Source organism: Linepithema humile, chromosome 5 (assembly GCF_040581485.1).
Source record: "Linepithema humile isolate Giens D197 chromosome 5, Lhum_UNIL_v1.0, whole genome shotgun sequence".
Lineage (NCBI taxonomy): Eukaryota > Metazoa > Arthropoda > Insecta > Hymenoptera > Formicidae > Linepithema > Linepithema humile.
In genome coordinates this window covers 18,495,057-18,521,191 of record NC_090132.1, presented here as the reverse complement: position 1 = coordinate 18,521,191, position 26,135 = coordinate 18,495,057, and the positions used below count along the sequence as shown (strand labels likewise).

Below are 26,135 nucleotides of genomic sequence, written 5' to 3'. Positions count from 1 at the left end.
ATTATTAGCAATAGCAATATCTTCATTCATGCGTAATATTTATGTGAGACAACTTATAAAGTATTTATACACTGATTGGGTTTTTAAAATTTTTTTGTTGTGCTAGAAAATAATTTGAAAAGCAAAGTAACATATAACGGCATTTCGAATATGCTTTTATAAATATTCGAAATAAACTTCTTTTCATTTAATCGGAATGAGTCTCGATATCGCGATGGAGAGAAATTACGTCCGAGATAAGCGTTGCCAAATATCGGGCGTGTCTATACGTGTGCTTTCGAGCGGTAGAAAGAGATTATATTCGTAACGATATACAGCAGAAGATATATATTACGATACGTGTTGGTGCTGTGCATTTATTGTTTTCGAAATGGAAAATTATTTTGGACAAATCGAAAAACTAAATGCAAAAAATAAAAGTTTCCTGATATATGTTTATTACGATTTTGTTAAACGACTTTTTGAAAAGAAAGATTATACTTATTTATTAATACTTACTTTCTGTTATACAATCTGTATAACATATTTATTATTAATTTTACATAATTATTTTATGTTTCTGATCTCAATTTGCTATCAAAATAAATAAATTTTATATCATTATGCATATTCGGATATATGATACTTTTTTTATCTCGAATTTATAGTTTATTAAAACGTCTGCAAACTATTTTGATTAAAATTCAATTAATTACTGTCAGGAAACAATGCAGAAGACAATATACAAGTCAGTAGCTGCGTAAATTGCATCATTAGTGCCATTTTAACTGTTTCATTGCATTATGGTTACTCAATTCTCTCATCTATTTGGTATATAACGTATATGCTAGGCAAATAAATTTAGGTAATGAGACTTTCCAAGCACGTTAGCATGAATTATTGTTTGTTGAATGTGTCAACACATAAATTACTGTTTGCCGGAGCATATAGTATCGTATGAAATATATTATATATGGATAATTTCTCTCTCAACAGAGAATATATATCTCCGTACTTTAAAATATTTTATGAATGTTGGCTGATTTTTCCTATGTATATTTTGTGAATAATAATGATATTTCTTCCTGTATTCTTATTTTTTGGTTTACATAAATTATATGTCGAGTATAAATAAACTGTAGGCAGACTTGTAAAAACTATCTACTTTACAAAAAAAAATCGAAATTGGCAATCGATTGATTCATTTCAGAGATATTACGCCCACCAATTTTGTAAATATAGTTTCGAGAAAATTGCGTTCAAAGAAGAACTGGGGTCTCATTAAAAACTTAACGAAAAGAACCAGCTCTCATTAAAATAAAAGAATACGAACCTTTTCCAAGGACACACTCACATGACAATAGAGTATAAATATATTTCTTACCTATTTTATCTACAAACTGATTCGTTGAAAAAAAGTTTCCCAACTTGTCTAACGAAGTCATCTTATACTTATGCTTCGTTCTATTTAATAGCGTATAATTCCGAGAATTTTTCGAGTTTCTCGAAAAATCCCTTTACATACGTATTTTTGATACATAGAAGATACAATTGAAAATTCAGATGCAACAACAAATTGATTTTTTTGAACCCTAAATGAGAAATCTCTTTTAATAAATGTATGGTGTCGAAAATTAATAATTTCAGTTATCTTGTCTGTAAAAGTTAATTGTAGTAGAATCATTCTAGTGTGATATTACACACAATATATATCTACAATAACATGAGGAAAAGTAAGCTGTAAAATATCTACTGAATTTATAGAAAAAAGAATTGATTTACAATTGAAGATAGAATCAACGTATCAATATAATACAATACATGCAATTTGTATTAAATTTCAAACAGTTGTATTACTTAAGATGTAAACTGAAGCATTTTACAAGATAAATATGCATTTTTATTAGTGACATACTTATTGAATTACTACACATATATACAGTGCCGGATCTACACATAAGCTAGATAAGCTACAGCTTAGGGGCCTCACATTATAAGGGGGCCTCTTTAGTATAGAAAAGATTTTAAAAAATGTATTTTTTGTTAATAAGAGGGGGCCTCCTTAAGATCATAGCTTAGGGGCCACAAAATCGTACATCCGATCCTGCATATATATACATATATATATATGCGATCCTGCATATATATACATATATATATATGTAAACGATTTTGTATACATGAAAGAACTGATCTGTCTCATAAAATCCGGCTTTTGTGCCTCAGAAGCATAATCTTAAGGTAATAGAAGCATAATCCTAAGGTAACAGTAAATATGGTATGAGTTGAGTCGCGCGAAAGGTGCGCCGTACAATCGACGTCGAATTTTCGCTCAGTCGGCTCCGAGCCGGACGATTGTTAACACCAAGTTTGCTTGTTCTCTCGTCGATTGCTCCTCGTACGTATTAAATTCTTTCTCCGAAGCTCTTTGAAGTTGATTAAGATTATAATTTTTTCGTTAACAAAAACAATATCTTTTTATTCGCATTTGAAATATTTTTCTTATATTGTCTTGTAATATATAAATATAAATATAGTCCAAATAGATTATTTTTTTATAATGTATATTTTTTTATTATAATGTATATTTTTAGGTCATTCTAACACTAACAGTATAATCTTCATCATCAATTCATTTCGTGGGTTTTTCTGAAATTCAAAATTTGCGATAAATGCACAAGTCACGATTTGGATGACATGACTGTTGATTATAATATAGTAAATTTAAATTCCATTGCCAAGCGATATAATTGTAAAAAATTATCGAGGCTACTAATGGAGTATCTATTAGTGGGGAAGATCAACGCGAGGCTTCACAGTGTTCTTTTCGAATTGCAGATCGAATATAAGTGCGCGCGTGTGGTTCGTGTGTGTATACATGTGCCATTGTCACCACCGTCCGCCGCAGTAACAGAAAAGAAGAGATCTCAACTCGCCGTGACCGGAAGCACTGAAAAATGGATGCAACGCCGCAACGAGTCATTTCCAGTTTACTTCTGTTTATTCTCGCCACATTACACTTTGGTAAGTCTTTTAGATTATGAACAATTAATGAACATAATACAATCGTTAAATATGTGATGGCACATATGCGACGTTACACCTGTCTGTAGAAATCACAATATAAAGAGGAAAATATTGTAGCGCATATAATGCTTTATTATATTCGTGTTTTTATAGTTTCTTTAGTTTCGGATACCAATTTTTCGCTATTTTTGGCTATTTAAAATAAATTAAAATAAATTCCCAATTCGGAAGACTTCTTGCGTGAGTTAGAGGAATGATGATTAGTAATATATTACGTATGAATTTCCGTAAAGCTTCCTAAACCGGTTCTCTGAATCATTATAGTTGTCCAAAGTATACAAAATAATAATGAAATTTATTTTTAGTTGCTTACTTTGCCGAAAAAATATTTTTCCAAATTTTATTTATTTAATCGTGAATATACGCGGGATTTAAAATTCATTATTATACTGTAATATTGAATGATAAAGAAGACCCATTTTTATGTCGTGTAAATGTCGCAATGCGTGTATGATGATCATTTGCAATAATTTTTTTCCGCATATTATAAGAGCCAACATATTTTACTCCAGTTTATAATAGACAGCATTCTACATTCTGAGTTATATTATGTTAATTTAAAATACGTGGAATTTCCCAACAATGAGATTCTCGCGTGCAATACATTGCGTTGCAGAAGCAATGCGAGCAGTTACCTGCAGTTATCGTTATTATGTCGGACGCTTTATTTCGCGGTAGCATTCGCATTTTGATTTTCATTATTACATAAAATGATATAAATTACGCGGTCTTCCGTTCCATGGATAAATACAAGAAAATGCTTTGTAGAATGCGTACTGATCTCTTGATCTCTCAAAAATACGCAGCAGTTTTAGATATCTCGCAAAATTTGTTAGTGCGACTATTTATTTTTTACGTGGATTTTGCACGTTCATTATTTTGGTATGCTATTTGCAATGAAAGTAATTTTAATTTTTTATTTTAATTTAATTTTTTTATTTTTGATATTTTAGAAATAACAAGATCTCAAAACTTAATTATATAATTTATCTAATATAACGTATTGTAGTCGAAAAACCGATAATTTAAATCAAGTCTTATTTGACTGAATGAACCTCGTATATATCGTTGTAGAGCAAGCGAAGGGAAACGAGAGCTGAATACAATAGGGGCTCGACATCATGTAAAATAAATAGAAAAACAAACATAAGAAAACAAAAAGACGTACATGAATCGCGAGACGAAATCATTACGGACACAATAAATTAATTTAGCTCAATAGGTAGTCGAAAAAGAAATAAAAGTAACAGCTCGCGAGAAGATAGAACCTAAATCGGTGTTAGAAATTTATACTTTGTTTCAAAAATTTCGGTCGCTGTTTCTGCTCCGATTATTATTTGTAAATTTCTAGAAAAAATATTCTGACTTTTAAGACATTATTAATTTATACATTTGCGGTTTACTTCTTACGAACTTGTATGAAACATTTTTACCTTCTCGTTCGTTTCGTTTTTTTTTACGTTTTTCCTTACAGTATAGTTTAACTTAAAGTAACCGTGGACAATTTTGACCTATTTTGGAATAGCGTCAGCTGGAGAAAGGCGATAATTCTTTGTGATAATTCTTTTAACATACACACTTGTTTTTTTTCATTTAAAAAGAGCGAAAACATTTTATCTATCGACGCGATTTTCTTATATTTTCTACAATTATACGATATTGTTTCTAAAATATTATATATATTATATTGAACGAAGAAAATCTTTGTAAAATCTCGTAAATTCCTATACATATCATTTGTGGATCTAAAGACCTTTTGAAAGTATGAATAAATATTTTCGTATATTCACAGGAAGATCGTAAGATAAAAAATACACACCTGTCGTGTTGTGAAAAAAATATTATGTTTAACATGAGAATGGCCTTGCTTCACACGGTATTCGGCTGTGGGTTATCGCTAGCTATTGAAAACACAATGACATTGTTAATAAAATTTGTCGCGATCGCGACTTGAGACTTTTTAGAACCAATTTAGAACGTAAATTGTAAACGGAAATGCAGTCGTCCGACCGATGCTACGCACAAGTAGACAAGTGGTAAACACATTGCCGTAATTGCATAATGACTCCGGCGTGTTCGCGCCAAGATATGAAGCCCTGGCCTGGTTTTTACTGAGGGACTTTCACTCGGCATCACTATCTTTCTCTTTCTCCACCTGTCTCTTTCTATCGATGCAGGGTCGCTTTCCGTCTCGCACGCTCGCTCCTTGCCCGTTTCCTCTCAAACGTCGGTCTCATCGACCGAATTCGCTTTCAAACCAGTTCGCCATCATCGGTGAATCGGAGGGTTCTGCCGAAATCGTCGGATAATCCATTTCAGCGATTTCACGGCAGACACAAAAGCATGAATAAGTCTGTGTTGTTACACTGTTCCCTCTAAGAGATCGATTTCTCTTATCGACTTCAAATACACTTTTATTTGAATATTTCATATTTGTAATATAAAATAAGTCTGTATTATTTCTCTCTCTTTCTCTCTCTCTCTCTCTCTCTCTCTCTCTCTCTCTTTCTCTCTCTCAATTTTATATAGATTCTTTTCTTTTCAAAATAAGGATTTCACAAAAAATATTTTACAATAAATTAATAATATTTTTAAAGAACGGACATGTATTATCATATATTTGATCTTGAAAGCACGGTCTCAAAAAGAATATAGGTCACATATCGACCTTTTTAATAATTAGGTTCGGTATAATCCGAAACTGATAATTGAAATCCTTTTTTTAATTTAATATCATAGGCTGTATACGCTAATTTTTCTGTGTCACGTAGAATATAGCAGAAATCGTAATTATTTTTTCACGAAATGCTTTTATATTTTATGTTGTATGGAATTAAAGTTCATTAATTACGATACAAATACTGCGAGACATCTCATGCTAAATCTACATTACACTTAAGAGAAATCCTGAGAATGTTTTCTTCGCGGTGGATCACTTTCTAATCAAGTTCTATGAGTTTCTCCTTCCGTGTTCTCTTGTACCTCATTTTATCTTTATTTACGAAATGTTCACTTAATAAAGACATAATGCGTTGAAATTCTTTCGTAGTTACACTCGAGTTCTCCAATTTGAAAAACTGTTGTTTCCGTACATTTACATTGGAAATGTTTTAAGGATAACATTTTTGTGATATTAGATTTCTTTTTTTCTATTATAATGCTGCTTTTTTAAAACTATTTTTTATAATTTTCAAAGTTTAACATTGAACTGTAAATATCTTTTTGCCCAATTCATTGTTAGTAAAAAAAATTCACAATTTTTTAAGTTAATTTACATCCTTAAATCTTCAAAAAGTATTACTCTTTATCAATAATATATGCTGAAACATTTCCGATTGGTCAAAGAAGACTTGAAATGAAAAAAAGTCGATAAATATCCTTTAAAAAGATATGTACATAGAATGATGCTAGATAACCGGGAGAGAAAGTTACACATAAGAGAATCTTTTGCTGTGCAAGAAGACAATTTTCGATATAAACGCGACGCTCGTAGTTCCGAGGCCAAGAATATACTCTAGGATAAAGATTCTCGCTGACGATCACCGGCGTCCACTTCAGAAGCACTACGACAGATCCCAAGCGTTGAATCGATATACAATGAACGGCAGCGTACACCGACGCGACGCGCGAGTCTCGACCAGCGGGAGCGCCTGTAGCCTCCAATAAAACCGGGTTGGAGCCGTTCGATCGCCGCACTCGACGAATCTCGAATCGAACAATAGCCTCGTGCGCGCGTGTACCGTCCCGCCGTCCGTCCGCCCGTCCATCCTTTCGTCCGGAATAACGTCCGCAAGGTCTCCCAGGCATACATACACGTCCGCATGTTGCCGGCGGACAACGGTAATACCACGAGTACCACCCGGTTGTACTCGTACGAACGGGCACGGGGCGAGAGATACACATCCCACCCTTCCTATCTCTCTTTATCTTCTTTTCTGGGGATTATTTCCGGGTCAGCAAGCCAGTCTCGATCGCGTTCGTTCCGCGCTCTTACAGATTACAGGGTACTTGTTGGTGCGTGACGAGAGATGCATCTCGAAATGCGCGCTCGGTTCCGTTCACGTAAGCTGTGGATCTCCGGAGCATTCGATCGATAGCTGTCATCTCGAATCTACGGATGACGAGTCAGATACATATTGCGAATCGTGATATTGATAATATTTCACGAAAGATCGGCCGCTTGGTACATCATCGATTCACGTTTTACGGATATTTTTTCTCCTGTGGAGTATATAAGAATATTTAGATTAGATAACAGATTAGGCACATAGAAAACACATAGGGGAGTAGAACTTGTAACTAAGTATTTGTCTTTTTATATTTTTACATTTTTTCGTTCCTCTTCTAATTCTCGAGATTGTTGAGCTTCAATTTAGTCTTCAGTTCGTTCAGTCTTGCGATACATTACGACAGGAATTTTCATTTTAATAACGATGTAATAAGCATAATAATACGCGTGAAAGCGTGGATTGCGCAAGCGCGCGTAGGGTGTGTATGTTGAATGTCAGAGGGTTGCGTATACGTGGGTCGTGCACACATCAGGGTAATCATCTGCGCTTTTTCGCGATGTGAGCTTCATGATTGACGGCTAATGAGAATGTGGGGCGGCAAATAACGCGCGTCTCCCTGTCATGGTTCATCATTCATTACAAAAAATAATCATACATTGTGTAGCGATTGATTTTCAGGATATTTTTTTGCTTTTTTCCTGTCGTTTCTTACATGACGACTAACGTTACATCATATGATGACACGGAAAAACGAGAGAATATTCGCATTGTTATTTAGACAATATATTTCAATCTGAAGATTTATAGTTTTTATTGTTAGATACTACTCGTATCAATAACTCGCATATTTACATTTATTGACATTAATATTTTATTTTTGATATAATATAAATAATGATATCACAAAGATGGATTATAGAACACTAGATATATTTTTATGTCACGTATATAAATTATGTGCGTAGATTTTTATTAACTCATTATTGCAAAAACTTATTTTCTTGATTAATATACGTAATTTAATTTTTCAACTTAATATTCGAAATTAGTCCATAATAAATGAATATAGAATATAATATTGTAGATATGTTGTGTGCACACATTTTCCGCATCGTGATTTCAAATGACAAAATAATTGATAAGTACATTATTCTGTAATGATTTCATAATAGGAAAATTATAGAGCCCGATGGATTAAAATCTCTAGGCTTATATATATATATAATAATAACTCAGTAATTGTTTTTAATTTGACAATTACATGGTTTTCTCTTCTTGCAAAATCTCTGATTGCTACTCATACGTTATGCTTATAATATAATTTTTTGTGCACTAAACGATTGCGTGCGACAGTCAGGATGTAATACGTTTTGACTGGATGTCAATGACAGAATTTTTGTACTAAAACAATAAGATTGCTAACTCATCCATTTTCTAATCTAATACGGGATAGCTATGTCTTATAATTTCGTCCTTGCGTTCACTACATACCTTGACACTAATAGGTCGAATTTGCAACATGAATGGTTTACAGTGATAAAGTGGTTGCTTGTGGAATTTGAGCACTGCATTATGTTCATGTCCATGATCTAGATTACTGTTAGCTACTGTTAGCTACTGAGTCACTGTTTCTTCAAGATGCAGAAAATAAATTTTATTAAAAAAAGATGCTATATAGATATATTATTTATAGTCTTTCTTTGCAAGTATCATAATTTACTATGAAAACTATAGTAAATAACTATTTCATAAATTTTAGTAATTATTATAGATAATAATATAAAATATAAACATATAAATAAAATTTTACTCTAGATATATATTTCCAAATTTTATTTGAAAAATACGCAATGTTTAACATTATTAACAGCGTGAGATCGATCGATAATGCACGATTTGAGAGTTAAATAGAAATGGATTTTTAGAGTCGTACACCGTTTTTCAACTTGAAATAAAGCGAAAGCAATTATATCGCTGTGTGTACATATATTGTAAAAAATGTTCTTCGGTCTCCGCGTTGCGAAGTGACAGTTTCGTTGTTTTAGCTTGGACCTATTGATATAAAAATTGCATAAGTTTCTTCGATTCGTATTCCACGTACACGACGGGGTGCACTCTATGTAATTGAAGTTGGTAAGCGGGATACATTTAATGCGTGTACTTGTTGCTCGACCGCCAGATGTGCGACTCCCAGCGTGGAGTTTATATGGACGTTGAAAGTGATGAGCATACGGCGTTGGCCATCCCCAAATTCTGCGGCTCACACTTAATCGATGTTAACGGCCGATTTAAACGGAGAAAAAGAGGGAGAAAAGGAGGAGGAGAGAAAGAGAGAAAGAGAGGGAGAAAAAAGGGAGAAAATTGAAAATCTTTTTTCGATCGTTCGTTTCTGCCATTAATCGCTGCAATTTGTCGTAATTTACTACTTATGAATGACCGCATTATGGGAATTGCACCGTTCTTTGATCCGGCACAAATCCCTAGCAAATCGAGAAATTTGCGATCCGCAACATCGCTACCGCATCTCTTTTCACTCCGGATTTGGGTAATCGCCAAGAACATATTTGTCGATTGTGCTCATTTAATGATTTAATGACATGATTAACTTGTATGAATGATCTTTATTCGAGGCCAAATGATGGTTGGACGGTCTAAAGAAACAGGCTTTGCGTGGCCTTGTCTCATTCTTATTTGTCTGCTTTAATTTTTTTTATTGCTTTGATCGCTCTACTTTTAAGTCTGTTCATAAGTTGTTTTATTAAAACGCCGAATCTTGACCATTTATTACAAAAGATTAATTTTTGCGATATTTTATATTTTTATATTCAGTTTTTGTAGAGAAATTTATGCGCAGAAGGCTTGCTTTTAGGAGAAAATTTATTTCTACAGACATGCCAATATAAGCATGAAATAAAGTAGCATGTTTGTCGGTTGATTATAATTTGAGAGTTAAGAATTTATTTTTATACATTGCTTTACTGAGAATTACTTTTGACAGAGAATATTGTCTTCATTTTTTACATCTTAAGGGAACTGGAATTAATTTCCTTCTTTGAGCTCGTCTGCATAGTAAATAATGTTACAAGGAGAATATTCAAAAGAGAAAAGATATTATTTCGCACATTTGCTACGAGTTTATCTGTTTGTTATCTAATAATTGTTGTTCCTTTAGTATACTCCGCACCACTTTTCTATGCCGATTAAGTGGGTTTCTGTCCCTTGATTTTTTCTCGCCTATTGACATTGTAAATTAATCGATCTGCTACGTTGACATTCGAATCTCGCGTTGATCGGCGAACGCTCACCGTCTCCGTGATTTTCTTTGCTCTCTCGCATTTCTTTTTATTGACTTTGTTCATTTCCCTTTTGCAGCGCGATACCCCGGCAGTAGTATCTTCTACCCATTACTAAAACGAGTCAAACCCGCGAGGGTAAAGCCAAGTCGTGCCGAGAAAAACAATTTAACTAATGGAACCGTATCGCCTGAGAAAATTCACGATCGATTCTCACATTTTTATCTCATTACTTTGCATCATTACAGCGAAAAACATTTTTTTCCGCAATAATTATATCGTGACAGAAATAACACCAGTCGAAATTGTCTCATCAAAGATAAATGCAAATGTATACGTCTATAGGCGTAATAAATTTAAAAACACCATGTGTTTTATGTACCATGTGGCGCGAAAACTCATGGGTATTTTATTATATTATATATCTCTAGTTCCACTTTCTATACTTGACGGCATTCAGCCGTCGTTGTGTTGATATGCGAATTCCTACAGATGTCAATCGATATAAGCCGGCATTCGCTGCAAGTACAATGATGAGAACGTAAGAGATGGGGATTTAATATAATATAATGCACAAGATCGAGATAAATGTAAGCTACCGTTTATAAAATTTTTATTCGTATGCATGTAAGAAATGTTGAAAATGTGATTTCATAAAAATTCCATTTTTATTCATTTCTATAGATTTTTTTTTAATTTTACGTATTTTATTTCTAGAAATTAATGCTTTGGAAATTTTATAATGGAAAAATGCCAATATAATTAATTTTTATTTGCGATTGAAATATTTGGTATTTTTAATTTTTATTATACATCTTTGCGCACTAATAATTAATTCCGAGTAAAATACAATTTATGAAATTTTTCAATTTATTTCTAAAAATCTCTCGCAAAATGATTGAATTTATCAATTGAATAAATTATTTGGCCTGCAGCTCGCAGCAACAAGTTAGCAATGAAACATTCAAATATGATTTTCCCTTGCCGATTGTAATGTTGACAACTGCGCGTCTTCAAGATACATAACGTGTTATTAGAGGGGTCGCAGACAATATTTCGTCAGGAGATTATTATCATCCTTTCTGCTTGTCTTTCTCAAACGGCTGCTTATCACATAACCGAGAATACCCTAGTATTCTACAGAAAAAAGACATCTTAATAATTTAATTTAAAAAATCATAAATTATTAGAGTATTTAGAGAGTAATTATTTCTTAAGATAACGCGTAATTTTTCGTAAAACTTTTCGCAAAATTCTTAGCTCCAATTTGTTTAGTTTAGAATGCAAATTCAATCTTACACCTATCGGTAATTTTTAATCGATGTAGAATTAATCGTTGTTGCAATCAAGTTTTGGGTGTTAAAAGTAGTAACGCTTAGAATAGGGTCAGTCATTAGTCAAGCGCGACTTGATGATTGCCGAGAGACGCTCGCATGCCACGCCACGCGTCGTCGATATGCGTGATGCGTCGTACACGGGCGCATGACAAATGCCCTGGCACGATATCATTATCGCTCAGGCTCGCACCGTCCTTCTCCTCGGTGATTCGCGAGGGGTGAGCAACCACCTCCGATCTCACCCCGACCTCCGCCCCTTCCCCTCCCCCCTCGTTACGACGATTTCGGTTCCCACGAAGCACCGTGTTACGTGAACCCGCTTCTAACGGGACACGTAAATACGTATATGCCATTCAATCGATATGCGACGGCACCCGCATGTGTGCCTATCTGTACGTGTGTGTATGCACATGCGTGTGCGCGGGGAGACATTCATATCGCAGTGAAACTCAAACACGGAACGAAGAGACGGAGCTGTGTAATATCGCCTTCTACGCCTATACGGCTCGCGTTGTACGTGCTACCGATACCAAAGCGTTTAGTTGCATCGATCTTCGTCACGACAGCGAATTTTCGCTCGGAATGTGCTTCGCAATGTACGTCGATCGACGCGCAGACATACATCTATCCGATGCGACTTGTTTATGTTTCGCAGAATTGTTTATTACGTCGGAACTTTTGTATCGCAATATTTATTTTGCATACGGTACATAAAGTTTTCAAACACATAATAACATAAACACTCTATCAGGAAGTATAATCCAGATGCAAATAAGCCGGAGCACAATCTATTCGATGGAAAAAAAGCAAAGATCACGTTATATCGCAAAATAAATTCTCAAGTCGTATACGACGTCGTAAGCCGACGTTTTTATTTTAGTGCGCCGAAAACGGAGCACTGTAGTTTGACTTGAGCCAGTGAATTCGCCTTCGCGGCACGCGTTCTATTTTCTAGAGATTCAATTTCTCTTTCGCGACCTCCGTGCCGAGCCGAATGTTAACCGACCGATTGTGAGGTGTTTCGCGCGTGATATTTCCAGCGCTCGAGAGCCTTGCGAGTGCTTATATCAGGCGATAAACGCGGCCACCTAAGAGCGCAGTGCCACTCTCGTCGTGTCGATAGAGATTTTTTCGTCGCGTTTATTGTATCCGACAAAGAATATAATGTATTCGAGCCACACTCGCAACGAGTCGTACAATTTAGTCAGTTCGATATTGTGAGGGAGGGCGAGACGGACGGTGGTTTTAATGCATTTGGCGCGGTAGCTACGGTACGCATCACCAGGCACCCTTTCTGCAAGCTCAGCACACCCCGTGCTCTCTATCTCTCTCATTTTGTCCCATTCCTCTCCGTTTCTCTTCTTCTATGTCCCTGTGTACCTCTTCTTATCCCCTCTCGAGAGAGTATAATGGCCCTAAAACGAAGCGGGCGAAGTCCTTGGCTTTAATCTCTTAACGGACAAACGACAAAAAATATCAGTCGTACTTTTCTTATGAAACGGATAGAAGTCGTCGTCGACTCGTACGTTCGATTAAGAGATTAACTCGTCTGCGATAATTATCGGCAGCCATGCCTAGCGTCTCTTATTTACGATGTATTATATATACGTTTTTGTTACTTATAGCTAAATAAGAAGAAAGTGTACGATAAGGCCTAACGAAATGCAAATTTTTATTTAAACAATTGGTTGATATTTTATTCTTAAAGTTAACTTTTACATTTATCATTTATTCTATTTTGATAATATAAAATCGAAATCAAATTATAGTATTTTGAACATATATGAATGAGATGATTATAATATATCTATGTTGATAATTTTGTTTTGTAAGAGAATTTGTTTTACAATCTCAAATTGCTCGAGCTATATCTAAATATTACTTAGGTGTGTTTGAGAACACGCCAACTACTTGATTAAATTTGCCAGCTTATTTCTATGATATTATTATTTGCAAACAAATTTATTTATTGTAGATAAAGATATAAGCAACTACGCTGTAAGAAAAAGTAAAATTGACTTTGAAAAATAACACATGATAAATACGAACAAGTGATTGTGTTGATTGTAAGAAAATTAATTTTGTTTGATGGTTAGAAAAACACATTTAGTAATTGATATTTGATAAAAATATAAATATGCGCAAATAGAAAGAAAAAAGAAGATGCATACTTTTAAGATAAAAGAATTTGTTTTCTATCCCGATACGTTCAAACTTTCTTAATTTTATTATGTATTTACGCATTTATTTGTGTACGCAATTAAATTCAAGATCTTGGAAAGTAAAAAATATTATTTTTTGGAGATACTATTATTTTCCGTGGTTCTCAGATTTGATAGCTGTAGGATAAATGTTCTTCGTGTTAAATTTTCCATGATTCACGATAACAGTGCATCACGAGGGAGAAACACTAAAAGTACGTACTTAAAAAAAATCGAATGGATAGTTGATGATCGGGCGGATAATAAAATATTGCGTGCAAATCTCCCTTTCCGTTACCTTCAAATTCACGCGGATGTCACGACGACGGTTCTGTCGGTCGGGAGCACTTAGAAAATCGATAAGCCCTGGTTCGCTTGATCCGCTGTTGGCTGCTGCCAGGCCATATCTTGATTAAAATCAGTGCCGCCGCTCTGTGCTCTCCTTTCTTCGGCGTTCCCCCGCCGGTCCCCCTCTCCCCCCCGGCAGCGCCGCCGTGCGATGAATCCGGTTAGTCTCGTTAATGTCCTAAATCACCGAGACTTCCGCCGTCCCCCGTTACTTTCTCTCTTACGGTGAAAAATTCGCGCGCGAGCCCTTGGAGCGACGGATTACCTGGAGACATCTACTATTGCTCGCTCGTGATCAAACGCGGTATCGGCTGAGAATTTATCGATCGCATTAGACGCGATTTAAGCTTTAAGCGAAAATGAAAGCGCACGTCTACTTGCTCAGTGCAAAAAGAGAAAACCGGTTGCATACTGAACTGGTCAGAAATGTATTTAGCCGGCTTTAATTTCATGCGTGCACAGACGACGTTGAATACCGGACTTGAAACCACCCGTGGTTCTTTTTCGATGCTACGCAAAGAGGGAAAAGAATGCGAATTGATGATCTACGTAATTCCGATGTGGACATTGAAACTCATTGAGTGTAATTCCGAGTGGCTCGGATTTCCGCCCTGTAGATACACAAGACTGATGTCTATATGCACTCGAGATGACGAAAATGTGTGTGCTCCTCGCAGTGATGTTACAATGCGTTGCCGCCAACACAACAATCACTCTGTTCCAATCCATCACTGCGTTAAATATACATAGCGCATTATGACGCGCGTTTGCGCTTTGTTGAGCGAAAAGTGAATTAGTCCGACAGATTCTCCGTTGAGTGCGCGGCACAGAAACGGATTCATCGGACTCGATAGAGATATCAAAGATCGTCACTCATGCACTAATAAAGCTTATATTCGCGGCGGCGTTACGCGTATATTTGCAGTACACGCAATATGCTTTTGTCTCGAAAATGCCTCAGGCTAAGATATCTTTTTACATTCTCTTTCTCTCTTTTTCCCCAGCGATGGTCCCTAAGATAACCCTAGCCTAAGATCAATGTGTGTCGGGGGACTATTCGAAGGACCTATGCGCAATCCGGAAGCTGATCGCTAGAGAGATGGAGAGAGAGAGAGAGAGAGATGGTTGAGGGAGTATCGACAAGTGGGTGCTGTTTACCGTGCTCAAATGTTGACCGAACTCCCTCGACCGTTCTAGCACTATATTCTGCTTTCAGATGAACCTCGCGGGGTTCACGGTGAGCTTTCATTTGTGCGATGGAACCAGTAAAATGAGACGAGTCTTTCTGCATCAATAAAGAAATTGTTGAAATTAGTTTTATATTTTTTTTCTTTATAGGAAACATTAAGCAGATAACATATCTCAGATGTGACCAAATATCCGAGGCATATATAAGAAACAATTCATAACAATTTAAAACAAAAAAATATTTGCAAATATTTCACGTATGTATGCATTCTGCTTTTTAAATGTCTTTACGCAGTACATAAAACTTTGAATACATTTCTATCTTAAATTCTGTTGCAAATGATAAATTGTAAGATAAGTATTTTCGTATTTTCATTCTTATTGTTTCGAATTTTTTTAAGTTATTATAATAGCTATTCCGTAAGTATAGGTATATGTTGAAAAATATATTAATGATTGTTTGAAATATATATTAATTGTTGGTTAGTTGAAATATATATTAATGACTAAAAAATTTTTAAAAAGTTAACAGTTTTTATAAAGTAAAATAGGGTTGCAATTTAGACGTTTTTCACATTTTGACATTACAGATCGAAATATTAATAAAATTGGTCAACTTGTTCGTTTGAACGATTTGAATTCCCGATTTTACTGCAGGGTAGATAAAGTATACCGAATATGCTCGCGCATGAATATAATATTGTCATTTAATAGTTCATCATATTGTAGAGCTCGCTGCGCGAAACCAATATTCGGCCTGAACGTTGAGCGATAAACTCCAACACAACGCACACGATTCTTTGAGTTGTTCTGAAAACTACGCTTATGATAATAAAATAATAAAAATTCTCAAATATGTTTAAATTAAATTTAACTCGAGTTCCAGTTTTTGTTAGAGCATAAGCATTACACATTGATATAAAATTTACTATCTCTAAAAATATTTGTGATACTTTAATATTATATTACGTACCTTTTATGAGCTAAACTGATCAACTTCATGAAATAAAAAGTAGAAAAAATCGATAAACACTCGCACTAATCATATGTTGTTTCTGAAAATTAGGAAATTTACAAAAACTAGAGTTAATCAGTTCGATTTCTGAGACGCTCATATGATAGCAAAAATGTGACTAACAAATCTATTTTTAATTATTATGTTATTTAGTTATTATGTCACATTAATGACTCTATGGAAATAACGTCAAGACGTTATTATGATGCAGGACTTCCGGGGAATTCCGTGTCTTAATGAATCTTTCTTCGTCTGCGACGGTACTTTTTCGTCCCTACATTCACTGTCTCCCCGTCTTGCCGTTAAAGCAGCAGGATATTACGATGATGCGACAGTGAACGCAACGATCGCTATCTGGTGCGTTCTATGTGGGTAGTGTTGAGCCACCCCTTGCGGATTTCGTGGACACAAGCGTGTCCGTGTGAACACTCTTGTACACACAGATGTGAGCGGGCGTGTGTGCACATGCAACTGTGCGCCACCAACTAAACTACCCCCGACTGGTGCCTAAACCTGTTCCTCCCCTTTTATTATGGGCCACGACGGTTATTGGATTGTACCGTGCTATTTGTTCGCTGCCACGCTAATGGATCCATAATCACTGGGACGAATTAACGTGCTACAACGACGCTAACGGGCCGCTACTTTAAATACAGAAACACCCGCGCGCCACTTATTCCACATGAGCACAGCGTGGGTGCTTAAACGATCGCCGTTAAGGGAGTTTTCAGATCGTTTTCTGACGCTTGGGATTTTTGGCTTCGCGTGCTCACCCTTTACGCGACAGTGCAGATTAAAAATGTAACCTTCTATGGTAGCATATCATATCAAATAGTGCATTGCAGAATAAAAAAATCATTTTTATACCCTTGGCTATACATTAATCTTTCATACTGCCATTTTTGAAAGCATAATAGAGCTTTTAACTTTGTGCTTTCTCGTATATGTGTTTTATAAAAGTTTTATACACCGGTTTTTAAATAAAGATTAAAAGAGATATATTCTTAAATATATTTAAATATTTTAAATACATTTAAATATTTTACTGCACAAAATAAAATATAATTTGCAAAAGTATTTCAATCCTGGCAATTTTAAAAATTTTCAGTTTTACAAAATATTCTTAGATTCTTGGACAAAATTATGACAATAAATATCATAAGTAATATTAGGCAAATATATCTGTTTGATTCAATAATATATCTTTGATATTTCGTAAATCGTACTACAATGAACAGAATATCCTTGACACATTCGGGAATCTCTCATCTCTCTCGTACACTTATATAACAATTATATAATTTAATATTTTTCATACTCAATATGTTAAATTAAAAGTGTCGGTAGCAAAGAACGGACTTTCGATCTGCGCGAGTTTTACGATTCCCTAATTTTATTTTATCTTTTTATATCGAATTTTACTTCTATCATATTTTAAACATGCATGATTAACAACAAATTTTTCTGCTCTCTGCGTGTTTTAAATTTACTTTTTCCTGACGCACGCCAAATGATCATCATCGGGACTTTCGGGATCTCAAAGTCGGTCGTACAAACGTCTTCTGATCTTTACTGTTGTGCGGGTGAATCTTCCAATGTATATATGTATATATATATATATATTTACAACGTTCGGCTTTACGGACCTGTCGAGCAAATGAAATGAAATTCATGCAAATCGCGGAACCGCGCCGTGCCGGCTTCTCTTTGCGCTGTCGAGGCGGCATCGCATCGGTTTTGTATCGAGGCAGCGATGCGTCCAACCTACATCACGAGGGTGAAACGTACTTCCTACTCGATGTCCCAGCCCGCTGCTCGTTTGGATAAAATTCGCGAATCGGCGTATCTTAAGGGAAGCTTTAGTTACCTCTACTTAAACAATTATATCGAATAATTCGTAGGATGTATACGACAAAGGATTTATATAAAAGAATAGAAGTCAAACATATTAATTAAAATAACTTTTAGCTTATTTTTATTATTCCTAAATAAACTTTATTTGTCTCTTTGCGCGTATCATCATAATTATCTTACAATCGTGAAAAAAATATGCGTAAATTACATGTGTGTGCTAGAAGCATCTTTTTACCTTTAGAAAATAATATTAAAATTATCCAAATTGATTAATTTCAATTAAGATGTATCATACTTCTGTTACATCTGTTTTTTAATTATATAGATTTAAAAAAAACTCTTAATAACAGTAATGTTGTTTGTATTTTCAGGTTATGCTAGAAACGGACCCAACTACTATGGCAAGTTTATTGGATCTTTACAAGAATACGCACATGGTATCAAAGGTAAGGTGTACGCCGTTGACGATGCAACGATATTTATAAAAGGATTCTGTTACGACGGCACCGGACCGGATGCTTACTTCTGGGTTGGAAACAGTAGCATGCCCAATCCCGATGGTTACATCGTACCTTATCCCGAGATTGATAAAAATAGGTAATTACTGATAATAATATTTAAATTCATAATATTATGTTTTTTATATATAAATTGTTCATGCGAAGATAAGAAAAAAGAAAGAGAACTGTTGAAAAACTTACAATATTGTAAGTGGATAAAATTATATATATTTGTATATTAGAAAAACATGCCATATAATTAGTATAATATTATATTAATTAATTAGTATATGCCATTTGAATCTGAATTTTGCACAGTTTATATGATGATTGCAAGTTATTTTGTATCTGATTGAGAATGAAAATTACAGTGTAGGATTTATACATACTAAGCGATACTTATAACGCGCGATTTTTTCAAATTTGTGCTAAAGCGGGTAAAAAGCAGTCAAGTAGAAACGTAATAAAGTGCTCGTGCAGATGAAATCCGAACGAGATTGGCGTATAATTCCCGTTTTATTAACTGCACTCGCCCGCGCACGACTCATTCGTTCGGCTTCCTTCTGTTTTCATCCCCGCCGTTGCCCCCTTGCCGCATATACGGCGCTGTGCGTTTCCCTCCACCGTGTTCGCAACAGCCTCTTTGAATTTCATTTCATCCCTTGGTTACGGACTGCCGCGCGTTCGCTATGCATTACTCTCACCACCTCCTGCCGTACCCTTCTTTTCGGCCTCCCACACCCCTGACCGCACGCATAACCCATCTTTGTCTATTCTCCCTTAGTCCTCCTGATTTGATCGTTCGCGTAAAATGCAGATTGGATATAATGCGACGAATGTTCGCGCACGCAATTAATTAGATTAGTCATTGAAACAAACAATGCAAGGTCATACATTTCGGAAAAAATTATATGAATCCAGTAGAATGTGTTATAAAAGCACGTGCAAAAATAAAATAAGTTTATTTAATTATAACGTAATATAGTTACTTCACTTGATAACGATATAAATTTTGACTACAAAAGCAGTTAAATTTCAGAAGTGGAAAAAATAGTTTTTATTATTGTCTGAATAAATTCAAAGATCTTGAACTTATAAGATTTTCAAAATAATTGCTTCAATTGTACTTTATTTTAAGTGAATTAAATTAAAAATTAAATGTTACTTATTTTCTTATTGCTTTTTTGTTTCTAACAGAGACCCACAACAGTTGACGGCGTATAACTATTCAGACATTATTCTGAAGTTACCCGGAGGAAAACGCATACGAGACATCAAATGGCTGAGCGTTTGGTGCAGAAGGTTTACGGTGAGTAAATTGCAACAATCAAATATCGATGTTACGCATGCATCAATTTTATTTTTATTTTAGACACATTGATTCCGTTAAAGCAGAATATAAAATTTAAACGTTTTTTTTTATCCGCAAAATTTTAATTGATAAAGTACGTTCTCTATGTGTACTCATATCGAAATATTATGGATTATATTATACACAGAGAGATGCGTGCAATATATCGTGTATATAGAAACTTGCTACTACTAAATAACAAGCTGCATTCAAGGATCGTGCAAATATTGTAATATCTTTAGATTTTTGCTTAACAACAGTACGATCAATAATTTGTATAAAAATCAACGATTGATATCGGCGCTAAAGTATTTTACGTCGTTACTTTCGACGATACGAATTTTCAAAGTTTGCGCGACAGATTTTGAATAAACTTCTCTCAGAGAATTCACACACGCGAGATTAAAGACGTTCTCTATTCGACTCTATATCGCGTGACACGGCAAGTTTTACTCCAAACGCCACGATACACGGCAAATAGAGATAACTTGATTTTTGAGGAGGTCCAGGGAGGCTCTATCGGACATGTATTCGAGGTCAATGGTGCGTATGAGATGGATACGGAAGTCGGGCCTAAGGGGCTCTGCACGCATGTGTGCGCGTATACGCGTGATCGTTCGTACACATGCGAGTGGTAAGCTCTTCTTTTTTTTTGCTTCCTTCCCCTTATTTCTTCATTCGGATGCACACTGATCTAAACGCGCGTGCGATTCGACATCTCTTTATCTCTCTGGTATTGTTCACGCGCGTGTAAACACGCATAATAAACGCGGTGACAATAATAGTACATCGATAAGCGCATAAAGAATATTAAAAAATTGATGGAAATTGATATTTATTTTAATTTTTAAGAATTTGGAACAATGACACTTTACATTATGTAATTCTTGTAAATATATTTTTTTAACTGTGCAACATTTTTTTCGACACTTATCTTTTTTTTTTTTTACTTTACATTTTACTTACAAGAAACTCACAATCAATACTCTATTTTGCTTTTACGTTTTGCACGGTGTACGCTTATTTTTGAAGTAATCCAGCTTAGCTCTTCCGTTTCTTCTTATCAAGAAATATACAAATTAAAACGTAGATATATCCTCTTAAACGGGTTCCACCCTCTTGCTTGAGCCGATGCTTGAAAATTTCAGTGTAAACGTGAGTCTGTGTTTAGCTGTCAGACTACCCTCCTTTAGAGGTTTTTCTTTTTCCTTCTACCGGGCACACATGTATGAATATAATGGCACACAAGCGCGATATCGTTGCCTACAGGAGGGGGGGAAAAGGTTTGCAGCGAGAGCATATCGACGATAGAGAGCAGAGCTTTTGCTCTTATATTAGGAGGGCTTTAATATCGAAGTTTGAGGGGTGCTCCCGCACCGTGACAACCCTCCATCAGACACGCTCTGTCACCGCAAAACGCGCTGTCCGTCGCCTACGGTCCATTCTACCGGGTGTCCCATTACGATCGCCGCGAGTCATCGTCCGAAGTTTGGCATAAATCGCTCCCGTTTACGACCGCCCCACCGATCGACACTCGTAAGCCGCTGGTTGCGCCCGAGGGTTGGATTTTACGGTGGCAGGTTTCCTATTTCTATATCGTCTCGTAAAAAGTATGGAAGGTACTTCAAGTAAAAGAAACGAGCGTTCTTGTTACAATAAAACAAAATTGCCTACATTGATTGACGGGATTGATGAGGCGAAAGGTACAACTAATTCAAATATTATTCTTTTGTAATTTAAACAATCATTTGCTTAGGTTTGAAGGTTAATTACTGGATAATTAGTAATAATTGTCATCAATAAATTGATCAAGTTAACGTTTGTACGATTGATAGATGCTTAAAAGTTTATATTTTTGGCGAAAATCTTATGACATTAAAATATTTCTAAGATTACACGCGGTTTCATGCGCATGACTTTGCTATTTATCGAAAAAATAATTTTTCATAAAACTAGCACATGTAGGTTTCACTTTTATATTTGGTAAGCAAGAAATATCTGTCAGTCAGCATGATCTCGTGTTACCTCTGAAGAGGGGATGTATTGTCAGAGTAAGCCCTCTTCTCGCTCCTTTCTTCCATCTCTTTCTCCTGATTCTTTCCCCCCTGATTCTCAGGATTTCTTTTTTCGCGAAATTTCCCGTCCCTTCGATATCGTACCTTTCTTCCTTCAAATCTGTAGGGCTTCCTTTCAAAGGAACGGGGATATCTCTTGGGCGGTATCAAACCACCGTTCAATAGACTGATCCAAGTAGGATTCAGTACTTTTTTTTTTCGTTTGTGTTTTCTCGCTGTTCGAAGCGGTCAGTCATGCGACTTTTATGTGTGTGTATCGCGCGCGGAGACGATGAGGGAGGGTGAAAATAACCCATCATCCTGTTGCAATCTTATCTAGTAGCAGCGTTCGTCTTTCGCGAGGGAATTCGAACCGTTAAAGCCAGTGATAGGCTTGTCGTCTTCTTCGTTTTCCGCCGTCTTTCGGTATTTTACTCTTTCTCGATGACTCTTATTCGCGATTAATCGCGTTTTGACGTTTCGCGTTGTAAATACGTGCGTAGAATGCCGTCGAACGAATCAGAGGTTCAGACCGAATTCCACTTCTTTCGCTTATAAATGCCACTTAATGGAAAAAAATATTGAATATCCGGGTATATAATAACTTAAGATTTAATGCATTGCACGGCAGGAATGTAAATTAAATGACATGGGATATATCGTCTTTAATTTCCGGGCTCGTTTTATATTTTGCACACAATTACGAACCGATGATATCTGAAAAGCTGTATTAAGTTTGATTATACAAAATTAAAGATATATTTTGAAATTATTCTTATTGAAACTATATTTTTCATGAAAGTATACATATTTCTGTGATGCATTAATATATTATAGTATAGTTTTTTGAAGTATTTCATATTATCAATAATGCATGAAATTAATTCATATCTTCTTTAAAATGAAATGTGAATAAGTATGTACAATTATACATCCATAAAATATGTAATTTTTAAAATCCTAATAATTAAATTCTTTATTGTATAAAAGTAAGATTTTAGATAGTAAATTTTAATAGTATTATATTTAAACTCTACATGTCTAGTTTTTCATATATGAATTTTCCATATACAGCAAAATGCAAAAAAAAAAAAAAATATAATAGCCAGTTTAGTGCGAGATTAAACGCGTACAGTCGCGTTCACATCGGTTTTACAGCTATCATCGGCCGATCATTTACAGCATTTTTTACTTTCTGGCTGACCTATGCGCGATGTGAACTACTACGCTATTCATGATTACGCGATCGCGTTTGTCGTCTCTCGCAGCATGACCCATTCGCGCATCGGATTAAACCAGTGGCAAATCGTGTAAAAGTAGATATCGAGTTATGCTATCTACCGATCGTGCATTGTGTGCGCGTTCATTGTTCATATTACATCACCAGGCTGTGATAATTTGAAATCACTTATAAATTTCTCGATTAGCCTCGTTGTAATTACAATTTCGGCGATTATGATAATATTAGCAATTTAATATTAGTAGAAACGCGAGACTTTCGCATACCTTGGCAATAATTCGCTTTCTCCTATTTTTTTCTCATCGAATTCTTCTGATTGTCTTTTGACAAATAAAGCTACTTTTTGAGAGAGACGAGAGGCTTCAAAGAGAGGAATCTTTTTTTTTCATTTGCTACGTGCTTTTTATCAGTAAATTTTTTTTCCAAATGCTAAAATGGCAATATTTCTGGATGAAATTTAGGTTGGCGGTCGTGTCACGAGTAACACGAATAGTTCCAGCTGGAAAAAGAAATGATTGTTCCGTATTCGTGTCATAGAGTATTTGCATGTGAATTCTCCAGTCTCTTTCCTTGCACCCTGGAGTTAATTAAACGCCTCATAGTTTTCGGGGTGGGATGACGAAGTACGATTGCTTCTGGCACCAAGTGGACGATTCAACTCTCTCCGGGAGCATCAAATTAATAACCGCTTAGAATGGATTCCTAGAGACCCACAAGAGTGCACGAGTGGAGAATAACGTGTCCTCGCTAAGCATAAGATTATCCTGTGTCGATATTTTGGAGAGACTATATGAACATTTTAAATGAATTTGCTCAAGGGAATATGCTTTAACTATATTCTGTGATTATATTTTTCTGAAAGTTCTGAAGATGCTGGAATAATTATTTTAACTGTAATTATTGCAATTTTAGTGAATATATGAGGGGATGAAAACCATAGTGGTGTAAGTTAATTTTGAAAAAAAAACTTGACTTAAACTACTACGGCTTTCACTCTCTCATATGTTGTTGTAATATTTTATCATTTATTATTACTTTGCTACTATATTTATAATTTAATTTAATTCTACATTGATTTGACGAAATTGACTTGAAATAATCGATTGAGCCGAGAAAAAAGAATGATAATAAAAGACGTGTCGTGAATGTTTCGCTGCACTTGCGCAATTTATTTTCCATAAGATGTATTATTAATTGACATTAATACATCACATTGTTTTATCGTCCTTTTCTCATCGCACATCGGAATAAATGCCTACAAATATCCCATGACAAAATAATTTCCGGTTAAAACTCTGTAACCCGTCAGTTGTTACAACGAAATAATAAAGTTTAGTGACATGTGGGTGATTTTGCGATGCCCCGTCAACAATGTGAAACATAAAAGCGACATTGATAAGTTCATGGCGGCGTGCGTAAAAGCTTTGAAACGTTTTTTCTCTATATTGACATCATTCATTGTATTGGCGCCGCGAAAGCTTTTCAAGCACGTCGTATAACTTCGAAAACCGTTCCCTGCCGTTAGATCTCAGTCTTTCGCCGAAGTCAATGCTAATAATCGATTTCATATCAGACATAGAGTTTCTGCGATGTTTTCTCGCAGAGTATTCGCAGCGGGATCTTACGAGAAATTTTTACTTCAGACGTATAACTTTTGAAATTTCATCTCGCTGCTTATTTAAACGTGACCTATTTTCTGCAAAATATTTTTTTAAATATTATATATATTTTTTTCAATTCCTGGCACATCATCTAATAAATTAAAATTGTAAAATCGAAATATGAATATTATTCTGTGTGTGTTCTATTAAGATTTTAACGTAAATTATGTACATCATACATTTAACATTTTTATATTTTCTTAAAAAAAAACCAAATAATTATATACAAGTGCCGCAATCACTTTTATTTTATACTGAAAGTTTCATTTCTTTGGACTTACATGCTTGGACTTGCATCTTCACATCGCTATTCACATATACTATATTACTTTTGAAGTACTTCCGTGGGACTAATTTTGCTGAAGCAACACAATGATTCGCACGATGAGTGTAGTTGGATGCAAAGCATCCATCGATACGACCATTAATAATCTTGACAAATCGGCAAACGACTTGTCACCGGGTGATACAGTAGCAATCGGTATACAGTTCCGTGTACGATGTCAATGTACAAATCGGTGGACAAATTACCAAGTCACTAAGGTATCCCCCTAAGATAGCCCCTTTGCCATTGTTGTACATCGAAATTGTGATAAAATAAGTTCTAAAGTAGAATTGATCATATAACGATTTTACAATTCTAACTTACTTGAATTTCAAAGATACATACATTTATTTCGCAGATTATACATTGATTTTAATTTACAAAGCGTTTCGCAATACACGTAAGTGTGATGCAAATTTTTTATACATTTATATTTAGTGGATTATTTCGTCGAGTTATAACAAAATCTTAGTAGTATAACGCTCAGTCTGTTAAATATCGCTTCTGGAAAACGACCGTTTTCTCGATAACGCGTTTCAGCCTTCAAACATTTTGGAGCTTCATCGATCACGTAGAAAATAACTGTCTGCGAATACGCGAGAAATCTCGACGTCCATTGATTCGGCGTCGCGCGATCGTCCGGCGCGTAACACCTCGCTTTCACGGGGGATGATACGCGCGAGCCGCGCGCG

General features: G+C 35.3%; 1 protein-coding gene across 8 annotated transcripts in view; it reads left to right on the top strand.

Moving 5' to 3' along the window:
* The window catches only part of LOC105676246 (protein Skeletor, isoforms B/C), a 66,159-nt gene that overhangs the window by 19,502 nt on the left and 20,522 nt on the right, over positions 1 to 26,135 (top strand). For 6 of the 8 annotated variants that reach the window (XM_067354703.1, XM_012373985.2, XM_067354704.1 and 3 more), the window contains 3 exons: positions 2,818 to 3,003; positions 18,684 to 18,909; positions 20,010 to 20,121. In XM_067354703.1, coding sequence (XP_067210804.1) covers positions 2,937 to 3,003; positions 18,684 to 18,909; positions 20,010 to 20,121 — 405 coding nt within the window. In that variant the 5' untranslated portion in view covers positions 2,818 to 2,936. Of the gene's footprint in view, positions 1 to 2,274; positions 2,378 to 2,817; positions 3,004 to 18,683; positions 18,910 to 20,009; positions 20,122 to 26,135 lie in introns of those variants that run through there. The other 2 variants (XM_067354705.1, XM_012374000.2) reach the window with 1 other exon arrangement.